At 45.2% G+C, this 15,839-nt stretch overlaps 1 protein-coding gene across 2 annotated transcripts in view; it reads left to right on the forward strand.

The window, feature by feature from the left end:
• Positions 1-215: 215 nt before the first annotated feature.
• Positions 216-15,839, forward strand: part of ARID1A (AT-rich interaction domain 1A) — a 70,320-nt gene continuing 54,696 nt past the window's right edge. The window contains exon 1 of one of the 2 annotated variants that reach the window (XM_053919970.2): positions 216-300. Coding sequence is in view for 1 of the 2 variants with exons in the window: in XM_024554421.3 (XP_024410189.3) it covers positions 609-1,745 (1,137 nt within the window). In the remaining variant the exon portion in view is untranslated. Of the gene's footprint in view, positions 301-536; positions 1,746-15,839 lie in introns of those variants that run through there. The other variant, XM_024554421.3, reaches the window with a different exon arrangement.

Genomic DNA, 15,839 nt, shown 5'->3' on the forward strand with positions numbered 1-15,839 from the left:
CCCGCCCGCCCGCTCGCCTGCCCGCTGCTGCGCAGCAGCCTCGGCCCGCATCGCGGCCGGGGAGGGGAGGCAGGGCTCCCGGCTCGCACTCCGACTCTGCCTCCCGGCGCCCGGGCTGCAGCCGCGCGCCCTCCAGCCCGCCCGTCCCGGGTCCCCCTCCCCCCGCTCCCTCCCCGCCCCCTCCCCCTCGCCTCCCTCCCTCCCTCCCTCCCTCCTCCTTTCTCCGGCAGCAGAAAGCGGAGAGTCACAGCGGGGCCAGGCCCTGGGGAGCGGAGCCTCCACCGCCCCCCTCATTCCCAGGCAAGGGCTTGGGGGGAATGAGCCGGGAGAGCCGGGTCCCGAGCTTACAGAGCCGGGAGCAGCTGAGCCGCCGGCGCCTCAGCCGCCGCCGCCTCCTCCTCCTCCGCCGCCGCCAGCCCGGAGCCTGAGCCGGCGGGGCGGGGGGGAGAGGAGCGAGCGAGCGAGAGCAGCTCAGCAGCGGAGCCCCGTGAGGCCCGCCCGGGCGGGTGGGGAGGGCAACCCGGGGGACTCGGCCCCGGGGTGGGGTGGGAGGGGGGGAGACGACGAAGACAGGGCCGGGTCTCTTCGCGAACGAGACAGCGGGGATCATGGCCGCGCAGGTCGCCCCCGCCGCCGCCAGCAGCCTGGGCAACCCGCCGCCGCCGCCGCCCTCGGAGCTGAAGAAAGCGGAGCAGCAGCAGCAGCAGCGGGAGGAGGCGGGGGGCGAGGCGGCGGCGGCAGCGGCCGAGCGCGGGGAAATGAAGGCAGCCGCCGGCCAGGAAAGCGAGGGCCCCACCGTGGGGCCGCCGCAGCCACTGGGAAAGGAGCTGCAGGACGGGGCCGAGAGCAATGGGGGTGGCGGCGGAGCCGGCGGCGGCGGGCCCGGCGCGGAGCCGGACCTTAAGAACTCGAACGGGAACGCGGGCCCTAGGCCCGCCCTGAACAATAACCTCACGGAGCCGCCCGGTGGCGGCGGCGGCAGCAGCAGCAGCAGCAGCGATGGGGTGGGGGCGCCTCCTCACTCAGCCGCGGCCGCCTTGCCGCCCCCAGCTTACGGCTTCGGGCAACCCTACGGCCGGAGCCCGTCTGCCGTCGCCGCCGCGGCGGCCGCCGTCTTCCACCAACAACATGGCGGACAACAAAGCCCTGCCCTGGCAGCGCTGCAGAGCGGCGGCGGCGGCGGGGGCCTGGAGCCCTACGCGGGGCCCCAGCAGAACTCGCACGACCATGGCTTCCCCAACCACCAGTACAACTCCTACTACCCCAACCGCAGCGCCTACCCCCCGCCTCCCCAGGCCTACGCGCTGAGCTCCCCGAGAGGTAACACTCCGGGCTCCGGCGCGGCGGCGGCCGCCGGCTCCAAGCCGCCTCCATCCTCCAGCGCCTCCGCCTCGTCGTCGTCTTCGTCCTTCGCTCAGCAGCGCTTCGGGGCCATGGGGGGAGGCGGCTCCTCAGCGGCCGGCGGGGGAACCCCCCAGCCCACCGCCACCCCCACCCTCAACCAACTGCTCACGTCGCCCAGCTCGGCCCGGGGCTACCAGGGCTACCCTGGGGGCGACTACGGCGGCGGGCCCCAGGACGGGGGCGCCGGCAAGGGCCCGGCGGACATGGCCTCGCAGTGCTGGGGGGCTGCTGCTGCGGCGGCGGCAGCCGCCTCGGGAGGGGCCCAACAAAGGAGCCACCACGCGCCCATGAGCCCCGGGAGCAGCGGCGGCGGGGGGCAGCCGCTCGCCCGGACCCCTCAGGTACCCAACTGAGTGGGGAGGGGGCTGGGGCGAGCGGGGTTCGGGGATGGGTGGGTGGCGGCTGCCGGGCTCAGGCCACAGCCATGGGCTACCCCCAGTCCAGGGCCCCCACTGCTGGGGAGCTGCCATTGTCTAGCTCTTCTCTCTTAAAATGGCTGCCTGTCTGCCTTCCTTTCCTTCCCTCCTTCAGCCTTTGTGTGGGGCTTTCCCTGAGGTGTCTGCTCCCCTTCTCCCTCTCTTCTGATCCCTTCGAACTCCAGGGGCCCTTAAGGGGGTGCGGAGAAAAATGTGCGGGGAAGGGCCTGGTCCGGGGTGAGAGGGTGCTGGGGCTCAGGTCAGGGGTAAAGGCAGTGCTAAAAGCTCCGGAGTTGAGTGAACAGTTCTTTGCTCACCTGCCGCTCCTCTTTGCGCCCCCCTGCCTTTCTCTAGGCCGTCCCCTATCTGTGCTTTCATAAAGGGGCCCCTCGGGCTTGGGGGACCTCGAGGGAGGGCAGGGGCCTGCTTGGGGGCAGCTAGAGGCCGGCTGCGGCTCACCCAGAGCAGTCCGGGCCATGTCTTGTCTTAGTTTCCGTCGGCCCAGTGGCCTGGTCTTCTCCCTGGAAGTGCTGGTAAACAGCTGAGTGATTGGAGTAGTAAGTGCAGATTGCTTTGGTTTGGGATTTGAATTATGGAGGTAAAATCCTTCTGTCAAAGCCAGGAGACAGTTGGTCTTAGGTTGACATCCTATCTGTGATCTGATTGGCTCCCCATCTCCTGCTCTTGGCCATTTATAATTGCCTCTGATGTAATGGTACAACAATCCTGATGAGCTCATAAACTTTTACACTCTGCTTTTCTGCCAGTGATAACCCAAACCATCGCTGCCACTATCTGCCTTTTATTCCAGAGCTGAAATTGGCTGTGACCTTGAGGAGTGAGGTTTAAGCAGCAATACTGTATCAGCAGGAGCAGAGCCCCAGACAGCCTGCCCTTGTTACATTGTGCCCGAAACAAAAGAGGAGGCGGTGGCATTTTGCTTGTACCTTGGATTTATTTTGCTTGTTATGTTTTATGCAGCCTGAAATAGAGTCTGTGTTGTTAGAACAGTAGCTGGGTTTTTCTCTACAATGGGTTTGCTGTTTGTTTTGGTTTTGTGACTTTCCTGATGGTATAAATGACTTCTTTGATGGCTCTGAAGATGCATTTGTCTTGAGTAATTTTGACCCTGTTCACTTTGCAGAACTGAAATTATTTTACTGGGCTTTTTATTGTGTGGCAAATGTGGGGTCTTTATGGGAGGGGATAGGAGGAAAAAAAATTTTTTTTTGATAACTGGAAGCTTTTTGGGAGAATTTCATATTAGATTTGAGAAAGGCTGGCCTCATTCTTTGTTTACATGTTGAATCTTGTTAACACTTTACTTTTGTTAATTGAACTTTGTGAATGCAGCTGAATTTAAAGGGAAGCTGTCATCTTTCACGATCTTGAGAGGGACTTTCTCCTAAATGCTTGGTTTGGTGAAATTTATCATTTGCTCGTGAAATATCAAAAAGACTAGTTTTCTATTTTGTCATCAGTCATTTTAGAGCTTTAAATAAAGATTGATCAGTTGGTATTTTTTGTTTTGGGTTTTTTGTTTTGTTTTGTTTTGTTTGCATTTTAAGGTATGTTCAATTTTTTCTATCTTCCAAGATAATAAAAGTAACAACCTACAATGATATTTAGGAATTGCTCAGAAATTCAAATTTAGATACTTTTTAAAGCATTTGATTTTACTCTTCTCTCTCCATCATATTCTGTTTTCAATACTTTGGTCAGAAATATTGAGTATCCTATGGAGTCATGTATCTTTTCAAAGAGTAGTAAACATTCCTCTCTTCATTGCTCCCCCTTACAGCAGTACCCAGTTGTACCTTTTTGGTGTCTTAGGCAGCCTAAGTAGCTGTATTCCCTCTCCATCTAGAACTGCTTTTCTACTCTTCCATTGAGTTGGGTATTTTGAAAATAGTTGTATTAGATGGCAGGTCTTTTTAGAGCTCTATGCCTTCACTCCATGCCTTTTCAATTGGATTTCTAGTGTCTGGAGGATAAGGGGTTTGTTTGTTTGTTTGTTTTTTGTCTTAGAACACAGAACATCCTGTTGTCTCTGGATCATTCTGTAGTCTACATCTCTTTCCCCTCATTCCTCCTTTTTTTTTGGTGGGGGTGGTGAGAAATTTACCTTTCTTAAACTACTAGAGAAAATAATTTGGGGTAAGTCATGAGTCAGTTTAAAAGCAAAAATTAATTTGAATTTTACTGGTTTGGCAAACACATGTTTGTTTTGATAAAACCAAGTTTTGCCATATAATAATTTGTTTTTCAGTCATTAAACAAATATTTGAAAACTTTCTATGTGCTAGGTAATATGCTTTGTGCTGGGCGAAAAGGTAGGAAGATAGCTATAGTCCCTGTTTGGAAGCTTGTCTATGCTGCCTTTGGGTGAATTTTCTGATTCCTTTTTAACATCACCAGACCTGGCACTTCACACACCATAGATTCCTGTTCAAGTTCAGTTCAGTTGTCTACTACCCTGAGACACAGAGTGGGCTGGTGAGCATTCACTTGTGAAGACAGTGAAACACCCAGTTTTGTGGGCTGCTTCAGTTCAGGTATGTAGTCTAGGTGAGGGTTATAGGTGGATTTTGTTCTGAATTCCTCTTTGCCACATTAAGGATAAATCTCTTGTCAGATCATGATGCCCTATTCTTAAGCATTCTAAATAATAGGGTCTTGTTCTGTTCTCTTTCCCTAACTCAGTCTTGGGTTATGAACATTTTGCAGAGACTTGATTAACACAGCTAAGGTGGTGATGTTCTCATTTGACTCTGCCTTTTTCAAATAAAGATTAGGTAAGTGTATATTGTGGCTGTGTCTTTTTCACAGGAGCTGGGAGAATCCCAGCCAAAAAACTTTTTCTTTATCCCTTTCCATAAGTACTGTACCTCAAGCTGTTGAATCCTGCTACTGGTGGAATACTTTTCAGTAGGTCACCTCTGTGCTTGAACCTGATACATCGCTTTTTACTTGGGATGCTCTTAGCTGTAGTACCTTGCCAGTAGTACCAGCTCATCAAAGAAAAAGATAAAATAGAGTATGTAGTCCAGAATCAAGCTTGATTTGATTGTAGAAGTTTGGCTGTTAGTTCCTGCTATGGAAATACCAAATTATATTTTTGACTACTGGGAAATAAATACAGGAATCCTGGGCTTATTATGGGAATGCCTAGTGACAGAAATTCTGGGCTGGCTGAAATACAGGACTCTTGGAGTTCTCTCAAGTAGGAGGAACCAGGAAAACCACACTGAGATGGCACTTAGTTTTGGGGGCTTCATGTTTCTGTACTGTCCATAAGAGTACTGGTGGTGATGGAGGTGGGGGTGGTAACGAGAGAAAAGAGAAAGCATCTGGGACCAAAGTTGCCTTGTTTCTTTTGGGCCCTGAGAGGACTTTTTAAGGATCCTTCCTTTGTGTATGACACACAGTAACCATGCTAAGTGGCACCTGCTGTAACAAGATGTCTTGGATTGCATTAAACATTTATGTGTTGGATTGACTCCTGTAAGGTGTGATGTCTACAGTAGGCATTTTGCAAAGAAGTTAGTGAAAATTTTTTTAAATGTCGAAATAGGCTAACAAAGTAATGATCAGGACCCCTTCTTATTCCCATCTCCCTGCTCCAAAGGTTGTATTGATTGGCTTCAAATCCCAAAATTTTAGAAGCAACTGAAGCATGCAAATATGGCTAAAATACGGTATTCAAAATAAATCGACACTGTAATTTTTTCCTGCCGGTGAGCTGAGATACCTCAGTCTCTGAATGGAGTCCTGATTCCTTTTTATCTCTGGGTTTTCCCTTGTTTAGATTGGTCGCTATCATTACTGATACACACTGAGTTGTGTGTGGCAGAGTGGTTAGGAGTAAAGAGTACAGGACTCAGAAGGAAGAGGCGGCTTTTGTTCCACACGCAGTTCTGGATTAAGCTGTGTGACTGTGGGCAAGTCATTTTCCCTCTTGTGTTGCATTTTTTTTCTTCATCAGTAAAGTGAGGTTGGAGAATTGCGTGACCTCCCTCTATGATGCTACATATCTCTCTGTGCTTCCGTATTTGACTTGTTATGAGGGTAGCTGCTGCTTCTATATTTATAACTAGGGGTCTTGAGACTGTCTTTCTTACCCTGAGCTTAAGGAACTCAAGGCTGTTTTCTCCTGAGAATTTACTAGAATAAGCTCTGGACAGCTGGGTGCAATGGTGGTTTGTGGCCCTTCACAGAAAAAGCACATACCACCAGACTATTTGCCATGGAGCTGTTAATGTTTGTCATTAGTCGTTCCACCTGGCTGGTGGTTTAAAAACACTAAATAATAATTGAAAAATTAAGCAGACATCACTAAAGGAACACTTGAAAAATAGTTGCTTCAAAATCTCCCAAGAGGGAGTTTTGGGAGTGTATTAGGGATGGGAAGTATATATTCATAAATTCAGCATTAGCACTGCTTCTTTAGGGGGAGATGGGAAGGTGGGGAGAGGTAGGTAGCATTAAGCTCTCCAGACTTTCTGGTGTTTGGGCAGGTCTAGGTCTGGTTTGGGCAGTTGGTTGTAATCTGAGTGCCTGAACTTGCCCTGCAAATTTTGCTGAGAGAGGAGCAAAAGTTCCTGAGACTGGAACAGGAAAAGCTTATAGTATCAGGGTCAATTTCATAGGTGTGTTGCCTTTTCTTATGCCCCTGATTTTTGAAACTATGTGGTGTGGTTTGCAAGTGGTCTTGGAGATGCTGTTCTTTCTCTTCTCTGGCACACCTGAATTTCCATTTTTTTCTCCTCCTGGCTTAGTAGTTTAGAAGCGTAATTTAGGCATATTAGAGGTGTGTTAGAAGGAAGCTTCCCTTTATAAAAGAGGGGAAAAGGTAACGGGAAAGGTGTTTGATAATTCTCTGCTTGACGCAGAAGCTTCTTCCCCTCTGAAGGAACCAAATGTTTCAGAGCTTTGTGTAAATACTTGCTGAGCTGTCAATATGTACCCAGGAGGTTTCTGTAGTAAGATGTGAACAGCTCTATAGAATGTTTGACAGGCAAATTAATAAACAGTTTTCAAGCAAAGATAATGCTACTCTCTTCTCATGTGGTGAAATAAAAATAACATTGGAGAAAAAGATGAGGCTAGGGAAGAGGGTAAGTAGTGCAGGGGGGCATGGAGAGCATGGAGATAAGGAGAGATAATCTGAAAGAGATTTGAACTTAAAAGATATGCTGCCCTGGAAGAGAAGCCTCTGTGACCTTTGGCTCCATGCTGACTTCAGGGCATGTGGAGCCCTGTTCAAAACCAATTGCAGTTTCAGAGTGAAAACAAATAGTAGTTTGGAAAGAAGGCCCTAGATTTCAATGGTGAGGTAAGTGTGTTCCAAAATCTTGGTTTATGAGACTTTGAGCTTTAAAGCCTTTTTCTTTGAGAAAGGTTTTGTAGTTTGGTGAGATGTTTTTAGGGTTGGGTTTGCATTTTTGGAATACCAGAAAGAAAAAAGGTCTACTGCAGTTCAGCATCCTTTTCAGCCTTTGTCCTGCTCTGGCTCTCAGGATTATAAGCCCACACCAAGGGCTGGGTTTATTTATATAGTTTTTACTGGACTCGTGTGTATTACTTATATGTGTATTAAAATTAATGCCCCCAGGTTCCTGGGTCAGTGCAAAGTCCAAATGTTTGGGGACTCACTAAATCCTGCCTGAAGGGTTATGTGAGTAAATTCGGATGTTGTTTTTGAAACTGCCATTTTAGGATTAAAAACATTTCTGGTTCCTTCAGTGAAACGCTCTTTTTATGGAGGTATTTTAGAAGTACAGTATCTTACCTGTCTGCCTGTGGTGTACTCTCCTTTGGTAGCCTTGTGAGACAACCCGATTTACCCCTGAAAGTCCCCTTTTTAAACTAAATCCACTGACTCCGACACCAGTTTTCTTCACATGAACTGTTTTAGAGACCAGAGTCCTGGAAGTGCCTTTTTGAACTACCATAGTAGAAGGGAATATGAACGTAATTATGGCCCTGACCATAATTTTTAGGTTCAGCTAACTTACCAAAGGATATCAGCTTGTTTTAAAACAAAATATAAAAACTTGGGTTGATACTGACATTGGTTGGCCAGCCCTTTCCCCAGTGTGGTGGTGGTGAGGGTATAAGAACTTTAGACTTGTTGCTGAGAGCATGATTTATAGTTCAGGGAGATCTGGAGATTCAAACAGGGGTGGGAAATTGCTGTATGTGAAGGTACCAATCAGATACTAAGAAGGAACTTAAAAGATAGTAGCAATCTCTGCTTTGGAGGAGTTTAGTTTTCTTGGGGCAGCATGCTTATATGCACACATCTGGAAAACTTGTGAAGTAAGGTTTTATAAATGGATATAGACCAGACTAAGTCTATGGGCTGAAGGAATCCAAGAATAAGGAGCAATCAGAGTTGGACACATTATCTTGGGACAACTTTTAGAGGCAGTGATTTGTGAAGCTAAATGTTTAAGAGGGGGAAAGTTAAAATATTAACTTGCTTTTTCATAATGCTTCTCTGAGTTCTGTGGGCTTTACAGAATCCAAATTACACATCTATCCACAGACCAATAGTTGCCTCATTCCGGTGACTGAAAATTTGGGTTCTAACTAAAATTCCATGAAAGAGAGTGGTTCCAGGATTTTAGTGGTTCCTGTGGATATGTGGGGCCTTTAGTACAACCTGCCAGGTTCTTGGCCAATTCAGGGGCTCTTTTGTTGTAATTTTGGGTTTGGAAGGTCATGTCACCTTCAGAGTTGTGAGCCCTGGACAACTCTGAAGTGACAGTAGTTCAACTTTGGTTGGAGAGGCTGGGGTTTCTACTTTTTGGCAGAGTTAATTGACCTTTCTTAAAATGTGCCATGAAGTACCTGTTGGGACGGCTGCTGTTTTTGAAGGGCTGGGAGCTGAGCTTGAATCGAGTTGCTTAGGGCAGGCCTTATATTGAGGGTTGATGGGTGGGTAAGCCTGCACATACACAGTTTGCTCATCCGTTCATAGAAATTGTTTTTTCATGAGTTTGGCTATGGCTAAGAAACTCATAAATGATGCAAATACATGTTTATTCCTTATGGAAGCCTCTGAAATGTAGTGATTTTTCTTCCTCCATGCTGTTCCATATGTGATTGGACCACATATGACTTCTGGCACTTTTCAAGGGCTCTAAGTGGATGCTGAATAGCTTGCAGTGTCCAGTGCCAGGCTACAGTGCTTCCACCTGGAAGAGAAGGATGGGTTACTCAGTTTCTGTATAGAAATATGGAGTATTGAATACAGATTTTAATTTAGAAATATTTCTTCTAACTTTTTTTTTTTTTTGCCTTGCCGTTCTGGCATTTTGCAAAAGCGCATTTCCAGTAACTTAGTAGCATTGGCACCGCGTGGTTCATCTGCCACAGCAGGAGTGTAGGGGCTTGAGGTAAACTCCTTAGTCAATTCCAGGTTTTGGAGGAATCCAGGTTACTGTGAATGTTGACTTAACCTGTTTGACTTAACCGTCTTGACTATTCCTCTCTTCAATTGCTCTCCCTTCCTGCTGCCCCCCCCTTTATTTAAATGAATAGAATTAGTTTTTATTGAATGTGAAGGGACATCTGAGTGAACTTTCATTTGTTTTTGTTCATCATTTGTGCCTACTAGAAGATGGTCTTGGGACAGGTTGAGTCTTTATTTCCCAGTGGCTTCTGCATTTTCTAAGGGTGTACTGCAATGGGAAGAAGTCTGATGCCAAAAATGCATTCCAACATGCTGAAGAGTAGGAAATTCGATCCCTAAAATGTTGATTTAGTGTTGGTTATGGTGCATATTAGAAATCACCCAGTAATCCAGGACAGATTTTTGTCGCCCTTCAGGAAGTTAATGTTGATATGAAATACTAAAGGGCTTCGAGCACTGAGGCTATGTGCTCTCCAGGCTGCTTGAATTGCCACCGATATGAAGAGGAAATGTGCCATGTGCTTTTTTTTTTAACTCTTGCATTTGGGCTTCCTTATGGCTTCGTTCCTTCTGGGTTCCCAAGTCTGCAGTGTTAGATACTAGATTTCTTCCTTCCTTGGCCCTGGCACATTCATGATTTTCTGTGCCTTATCACCAGCAGCCAAAATTTTTGTATGCTTTTTCCTCTTTAACTTGTTAGTTTTCAGCTTGCTTATTTATAGACATCTCTGTTAAAAGGAACTCCCCCCACCCCTCGAGATCTAGCACCAGCATGATGGCAGCAGGGGAGTTTAGGGACTGATGTGATATTAGTTATCTAAAAACTCATTTGATGTGTGCTTGATGTTTTTTTTATTTTGCCTCCTGTTTTCCTTAAGGTTATAACATGCTTTCCAGGCGTGAGTGCATCTGGGTCCAGCTGTTGACTCTCAACTAACTCGTGCCTGGTGTACTTTGACTTTTAAGAAAAGTGTGAGTTCAACCACGTGGTGGAGAATTAAAGACTAAGTCATGCAGGTTGCTTCCTTTTACAGGAAACAGATATGTCTTTGGGCTCTTCTTGCCCAGTGATTTCCCCTCTCTCTTGTGTAGACCTTAATATGGCTTTCTGTTCATAGAGAACAAGTCATCTGGGCAGAAATGCTGGGAATTAGTTGCTTTTTGTTGTTCTTTGGCATACACCGATAGCTTTTTCTCTTCCCCTTTGGGCAATACTCAGTCCTGGTCCTAAAGTGGTAGAGTTTATGTGGTGGTCCAGCATTAGTTTAGGAGTGTGAAACTTTTTTTTAAATCCTCACCTGAGGACACGCTTATAGATTTTAGAGGTGGGGGGAGGGAGGAAGAAAGAGGGAGAGAGAAATATTGATGTGAGAAACACTGATTGGTTCCCTCCTATACACACCCTGACCAGGGACTGAACCTGCAACCTAGGTATGTGCCCTGACTGGGGATTGAACCCGAGACCTTTTGGTTTATGGGACAATGCCCAAGCTACTGAGCCACACCTGCCTGGGCAGGAGTGTGAAACTCTTGATTTTGGATAATTTAGATTTGGATAACCTGCCTTTCATCTCCAGACTTCTTTTTACCTGTTTAGGAATTTGGGCTGCCAAAGATAACTCTTATAAAGGATTCGGGGAGTGATTTTATAGGTGGTTTATCTACAACTTTGTACTGGGTCAGTGACAAGTCAAGAAATTTGCCCTAGGGCAAATAGCTAGTAAAATGTACAGTTTGGATTTGAATCAGGTTTTTCTGATTCTCCAGAGCTGTAACACTATAAACTACTAAAATTGCTTCTCCAAAATAAATTATTCAAGCACTAAGGCTTATTGGGACATTAGTTTTGCAATAGCCTGGAACTCTTAAATGCGGTGAAAGACTGAAAAGCCTTTAGTTACAACTTGACATTATGCCTAGATTTCTGTCCTGTATGTCCCTTCCATTTAGGATTTTACTTAGGCTTCTGATGAATGGCTATGTGATCCCAGTAGTGAGAATTGGCAGCATTTGGTCCCCTGGCTCCTTTCTTGGGAGGGATCTTGGAGAATGGGGTTGGGGGTGAGATTCAGGTTCAAAGATAGAGCCCGTCACTTTGATCTAAGTGAGAGTAACTTGCATTATGAAAAAATTTGCAGAGCGATTTTACTTTCTGTAGCTTGGAGCACTCACTGAGGAGGCGGGGATTATTGTCTTAATTTTGCTCTTGGGGAAAGTGAACACGTAAAGGTTAAGTGCCTGTACATACAAAGTTTCATAGCAGATGCAGCTCTAAAACCAAGATTTAAAGTTCCCTTAGGTTGTGTGACTTTAGGCAAGTCACTTAACTTTTCTGAATCTGTATCCTCAATTATATAGTGAAGAAAAATATCTACCTTGTAGGCTGTAGTAAGTATTAAGATATGTGAAAGTACTATTATAAAATAAAATTCAGACACCACCCCTGTTTGGCAGAGACCCCTGCTTAATAGCGGGATAGAATCGAGTGGTTAAAAACAGTATTGGTCTTTACTAAATTAAAAGCTGACCCATAGTTCTTAGCTACATCTGAATTATATTAATGCTTAAAAAAAAAAAAAACATTAAACACCTTAGAGTTTGAGAGCTAGAGTAGTACAGTGGTTCTCAATGTTGTCCCCAGTCATCAGCATCACCTGGGCCCTGTTTAGAAATGCAAATATTCAGCCACACCTATCAAACCCAAAACTGTGGCAAACTCTGGCTAGTGTTTTTTTGTTTGTTTTGTTTTTTAACTTCTCACCTGAGGATATGCAGGAGAGAGAGACAGAGAGCTCGAGAGAGAGCAGAGGGAGAGCATGAGCACGAGTGAGAGCGAGTGAGAGCGAGCGTGAGTACGTGGGGAGAAAGAGAAAGAGAGAAAGAGAAAGAAATATGGGTGGGTAGCCTCTCCATATGCTCCCCTGGGATGGAACCCACAACCTTTTGGAGCAGGGGGTGATGCTCCAACCAACTCAGCCACCGGGCCAGGGCTCATGAGTGTGTTTTAACAAGCCCTCCAAGCAATTGTGATGCATGCTCAAGTTTGAGAACTACTGGGTTTATGCATGTATATGTCTTGGGCTATGGAGTATATCCAAATTACCTCAGGGGCTTCTTCCAAATTACATTACAGGCTAATGTTTCAGATGTATGTATCTTCCCTTCCCGTGATACTGAAGTGTTATTGAATGGAGAAAAGGTTAAAAGTGTTTGAGGTTGATGGAGAAGAAAATACTTTTGAAATGGATCTTCTGTGCAATAATGATAAACTAGTGACAAAACATGTCTGCTTGTTTACAGGACTTGGGGACTTCCTACTTTCCATTTTCTCTTTCTCCTTGGTGATAGCATGAGGATAATCTGAATCTGTGATCGTGGTTGTTTGATGAAGTTGGGGAAGGTTATTTTAGGATGATTGCCTATGATATTTCTCCAAGTACGATCAGTTGAGTAAATTGCATAAGAAAGTGATTATTGAAAATGCTACTCAAAGGCCAGTATTGGAGCATTAATTAAATGCCATGATGTCCCTTGTGCTTGTGATAATGGCCAGCTGATCTGAGAATAGGGCCTTTGGTGATCTGGTGATCTCTCCCTCAGTAGGCCTCTCTCAACCCCAATCCCTAAAGGCCACCCTGAGTTTTGTTGTGATTCCTTTCCTTGGGTCCCTTGTGAAGTCCTAGCAAATAAGTCCTCTAAGTAGACTCTTTTAGTTGTCCCATCTCTGATGCAGATGAGGTCTCTCTGAGGAGTGGGCATCTGAGCCAAGACTTGTTCCCAGTTGTATGACCTAATTAAGGATTGTGCTTGCCGAGGCTGGTGTGGCCTACTTGTTTGGACATCATCCTGCAAATCAAAAGGTTGCAGGTTCGATGGCCAGTCAGGCAACATGCCTGAATTGCAGTGTGGACCCCAAGTTGGGATGCATGCAAGAGGCAACTGATCAATGTTTCTCTCTCTCTCTCTCTTTCTGTCTCCCTTCCCCTCCCTCTAGAATCCAATTAAAAAAAATTTTTTTTAAAGGATTGTGCCTGGCACAGAAATGGAAGTTACAGAAATGGTTAGATAATAAACATTAACAGTACAAAGACTAAGTGGAGAACCAGTTTTCTAGTTCATCTGGGTTTTCTGAAAACCTAATGTGGTTTTGGTATCCATCCCATTAAAAACAAATTTCCTAGTACCAGGCCGCTTTTCCCTACTGCCTGAGAAGTAAAGCTGTGATTGCTCTGACCTGGCTATGATGAAGACAGAGCCTTCCAGGAGGCAGTATGCTGACAGTTTGATTTGTGATTTGGTACTTGTATGTACAGACAGAACTCCAGTAGGGATTCTTATGTTCTGTGTGTGTTTGTGTGTTTTAAACTCACTTTATCATCCCTCTGACTTTTAGCTTTATTTTCCCTGTTCTTATTTTTTACTTTTTCATTCTCTCCTTTGATGTTTCTGTTAGTAGAATACAAAGCACATGAGACCTCAATAACTTTACCACACAAGTGCTAGTAAGATGTCTCATTTCAGGGCTGTAGATACATTTTTTACCACTTTCAGATCATCATCATTCAGTGAAGATTCCTGATATCTGCTTACCTCGGTTGGAATGGCCTGGGTAACTAGTGGCAGAAAGTGCCTTTGTCTAACAAACAGAAGTTTTCTAATGATCTCTACCTCTTCTTTTTTCCTGGTTTGTCTTTGGTCTGGAGACCATTCCTTAGCCCCCCCATTTTGGAGGTTCTGTTGGTTCAGGACAGATTTGTAACTCATGTTTTTCTTTCTAGTGTGTGATTTAAAACTGCTTTCCTAGTGCAGCTTTGACTTGGCTTCTTTAAAACCCCTACATAAAGCCTCAAGTGACCAATATGTGGTCTCATTATGGTATTTTGGGTTAAAATAAAATGAGATTGAGATAAGCTGGGTTCACCCACCCAGACACATTCACCAAAGGGAAATTCCGTGTGCCTTGCATGAGACAATCAAGAGAGTATATGAGCTAAAACAGACGTGGGAATGGGATGGGGGTTGGGATACATTTAGCTAGATTTCCATAGGTTAACATCCCAAATCCATCCCAATTTGATTATACTGGCCAGAGATAGCAAATAAAGAGGAGAGACCAATAAGCTTCAGGAAAGGCAGCTGGCAACTTTGGTCTGGAACCGTGTGTTTCTGGTATAAATAATGAAGCCAGGGTCTCCTGTACACATTTCTGTGGACAGTGGAATAGAGGAGATTGGTACCAATGTACTACTTTTAGAGCTTAGAAAAGAACTGGAAAATTTTACAAGACTGGCTTTTCATTTAGGGTATTTCTGACATTAAAAAAACCTGAGGATTTGGGAACACCTACAATCTTAATAAGGTTGGCTGTGCCCTGGGCCATTCTTTAACTTACGTAATTGTGCCCGTTATAGTTCAGAGTGGACTTAGGGGGACCAGGTAAAAGATTGGCATTTTTGGAAAGTGGTCCAAAGCAGCCCTAGGAATTAATGAGATAACAGTGGCATTGCAGCAGCTTCTCAGTGTCTTTATCAAAAGACAAGCCGATTAGATTGATAACAATCAAAGTGTGATAAATGGAATCCCTGACTGCATGTAAATCAAGTTCCTACAGCTCAGTGATGTGTCACAGATAACCTTTTTTAGTATAGAAAGAAAAAAACGAGCAGGATGTAGAATTGTGCACTCAGAGAAATTTAGGATCTCTTTATATAACCCCTGCAAGACATGTCCAAGTTTGGAGTTATAGGTAAAATAAAAGGAGTGGGGGGAATGAGAGCTTTTTAAAGGGAAAGCAAATGAGACTTAAAAGTTCTGTGGCTTAGGAGCAGTTTTTGCCTAGCCTTTTTTGTTTGTTTTTGAGCAGTATTTACAAAGCAGTTTAATAGAGAAGAGAGAGGAGTATTTTAGAAACTAGGTTAGAACAACTAGGTATGATTTAGAAGTATTGTCTTTATTGAAAAGTTGGTATTGCACCCTCCTGGGTGAAGCTGTGTTTAGGTTACATGACCCTTGCCTCTACGTGTATTCCTTAAGTGTACTATATCATTTAATCATAAATGACAAGTAAGCGGGGCATAAATGTCATTAAAAACTGCCTCACTCGGTTGGGCTTGTGGTCCATCTACACTAAGGTCCTTTCCCTAGTTGAAGCACCAAAGGATGGTTTGTGGGAGGAAGTACCTTTTTCTGGTGTCAACCCATACCACTTCATGTGGTAACAAGGTCTGTCATTATTAAGTTTTTGATTATTGAGCATGTACTGGATATAGTACATAAACCTGTCTTTCTTGCATACCATCAAGATTTCCTAGACTTAGGTCATATTCCCCATTTCTCAAGAATTTCCAGGATGAGAACTTCCTAAAAACTCACTTAGTTGCCCAATCCTTTTGCTGAAATGTCATTTGATATAAAACATACTATACTTGGGACTTACTAGTGTAAGAAATCTTAAAGTAAAACTTTTTTTGAAAAACTTCCAAGTACCCATCTACCATATGCCAGTTGCTTACAGTAACGCAATAAATACTTACTGAGTTTCTACAGTGTATCAGGCACTGTGTATAGGCCTCATAATTCCTGTCTCCTACAGAGTACTT

The sequence above is a fragment of the Desmodus rotundus genome, chromosome 3 (assembly GCF_022682495.2).
Source record: "Desmodus rotundus isolate HL8 chromosome 3, HLdesRot8A.1, whole genome shotgun sequence".
Taxonomy (NCBI): Eukaryota; Metazoa; Chordata; class Mammalia; order Chiroptera; family Phyllostomidae; genus Desmodus; species Desmodus rotundus.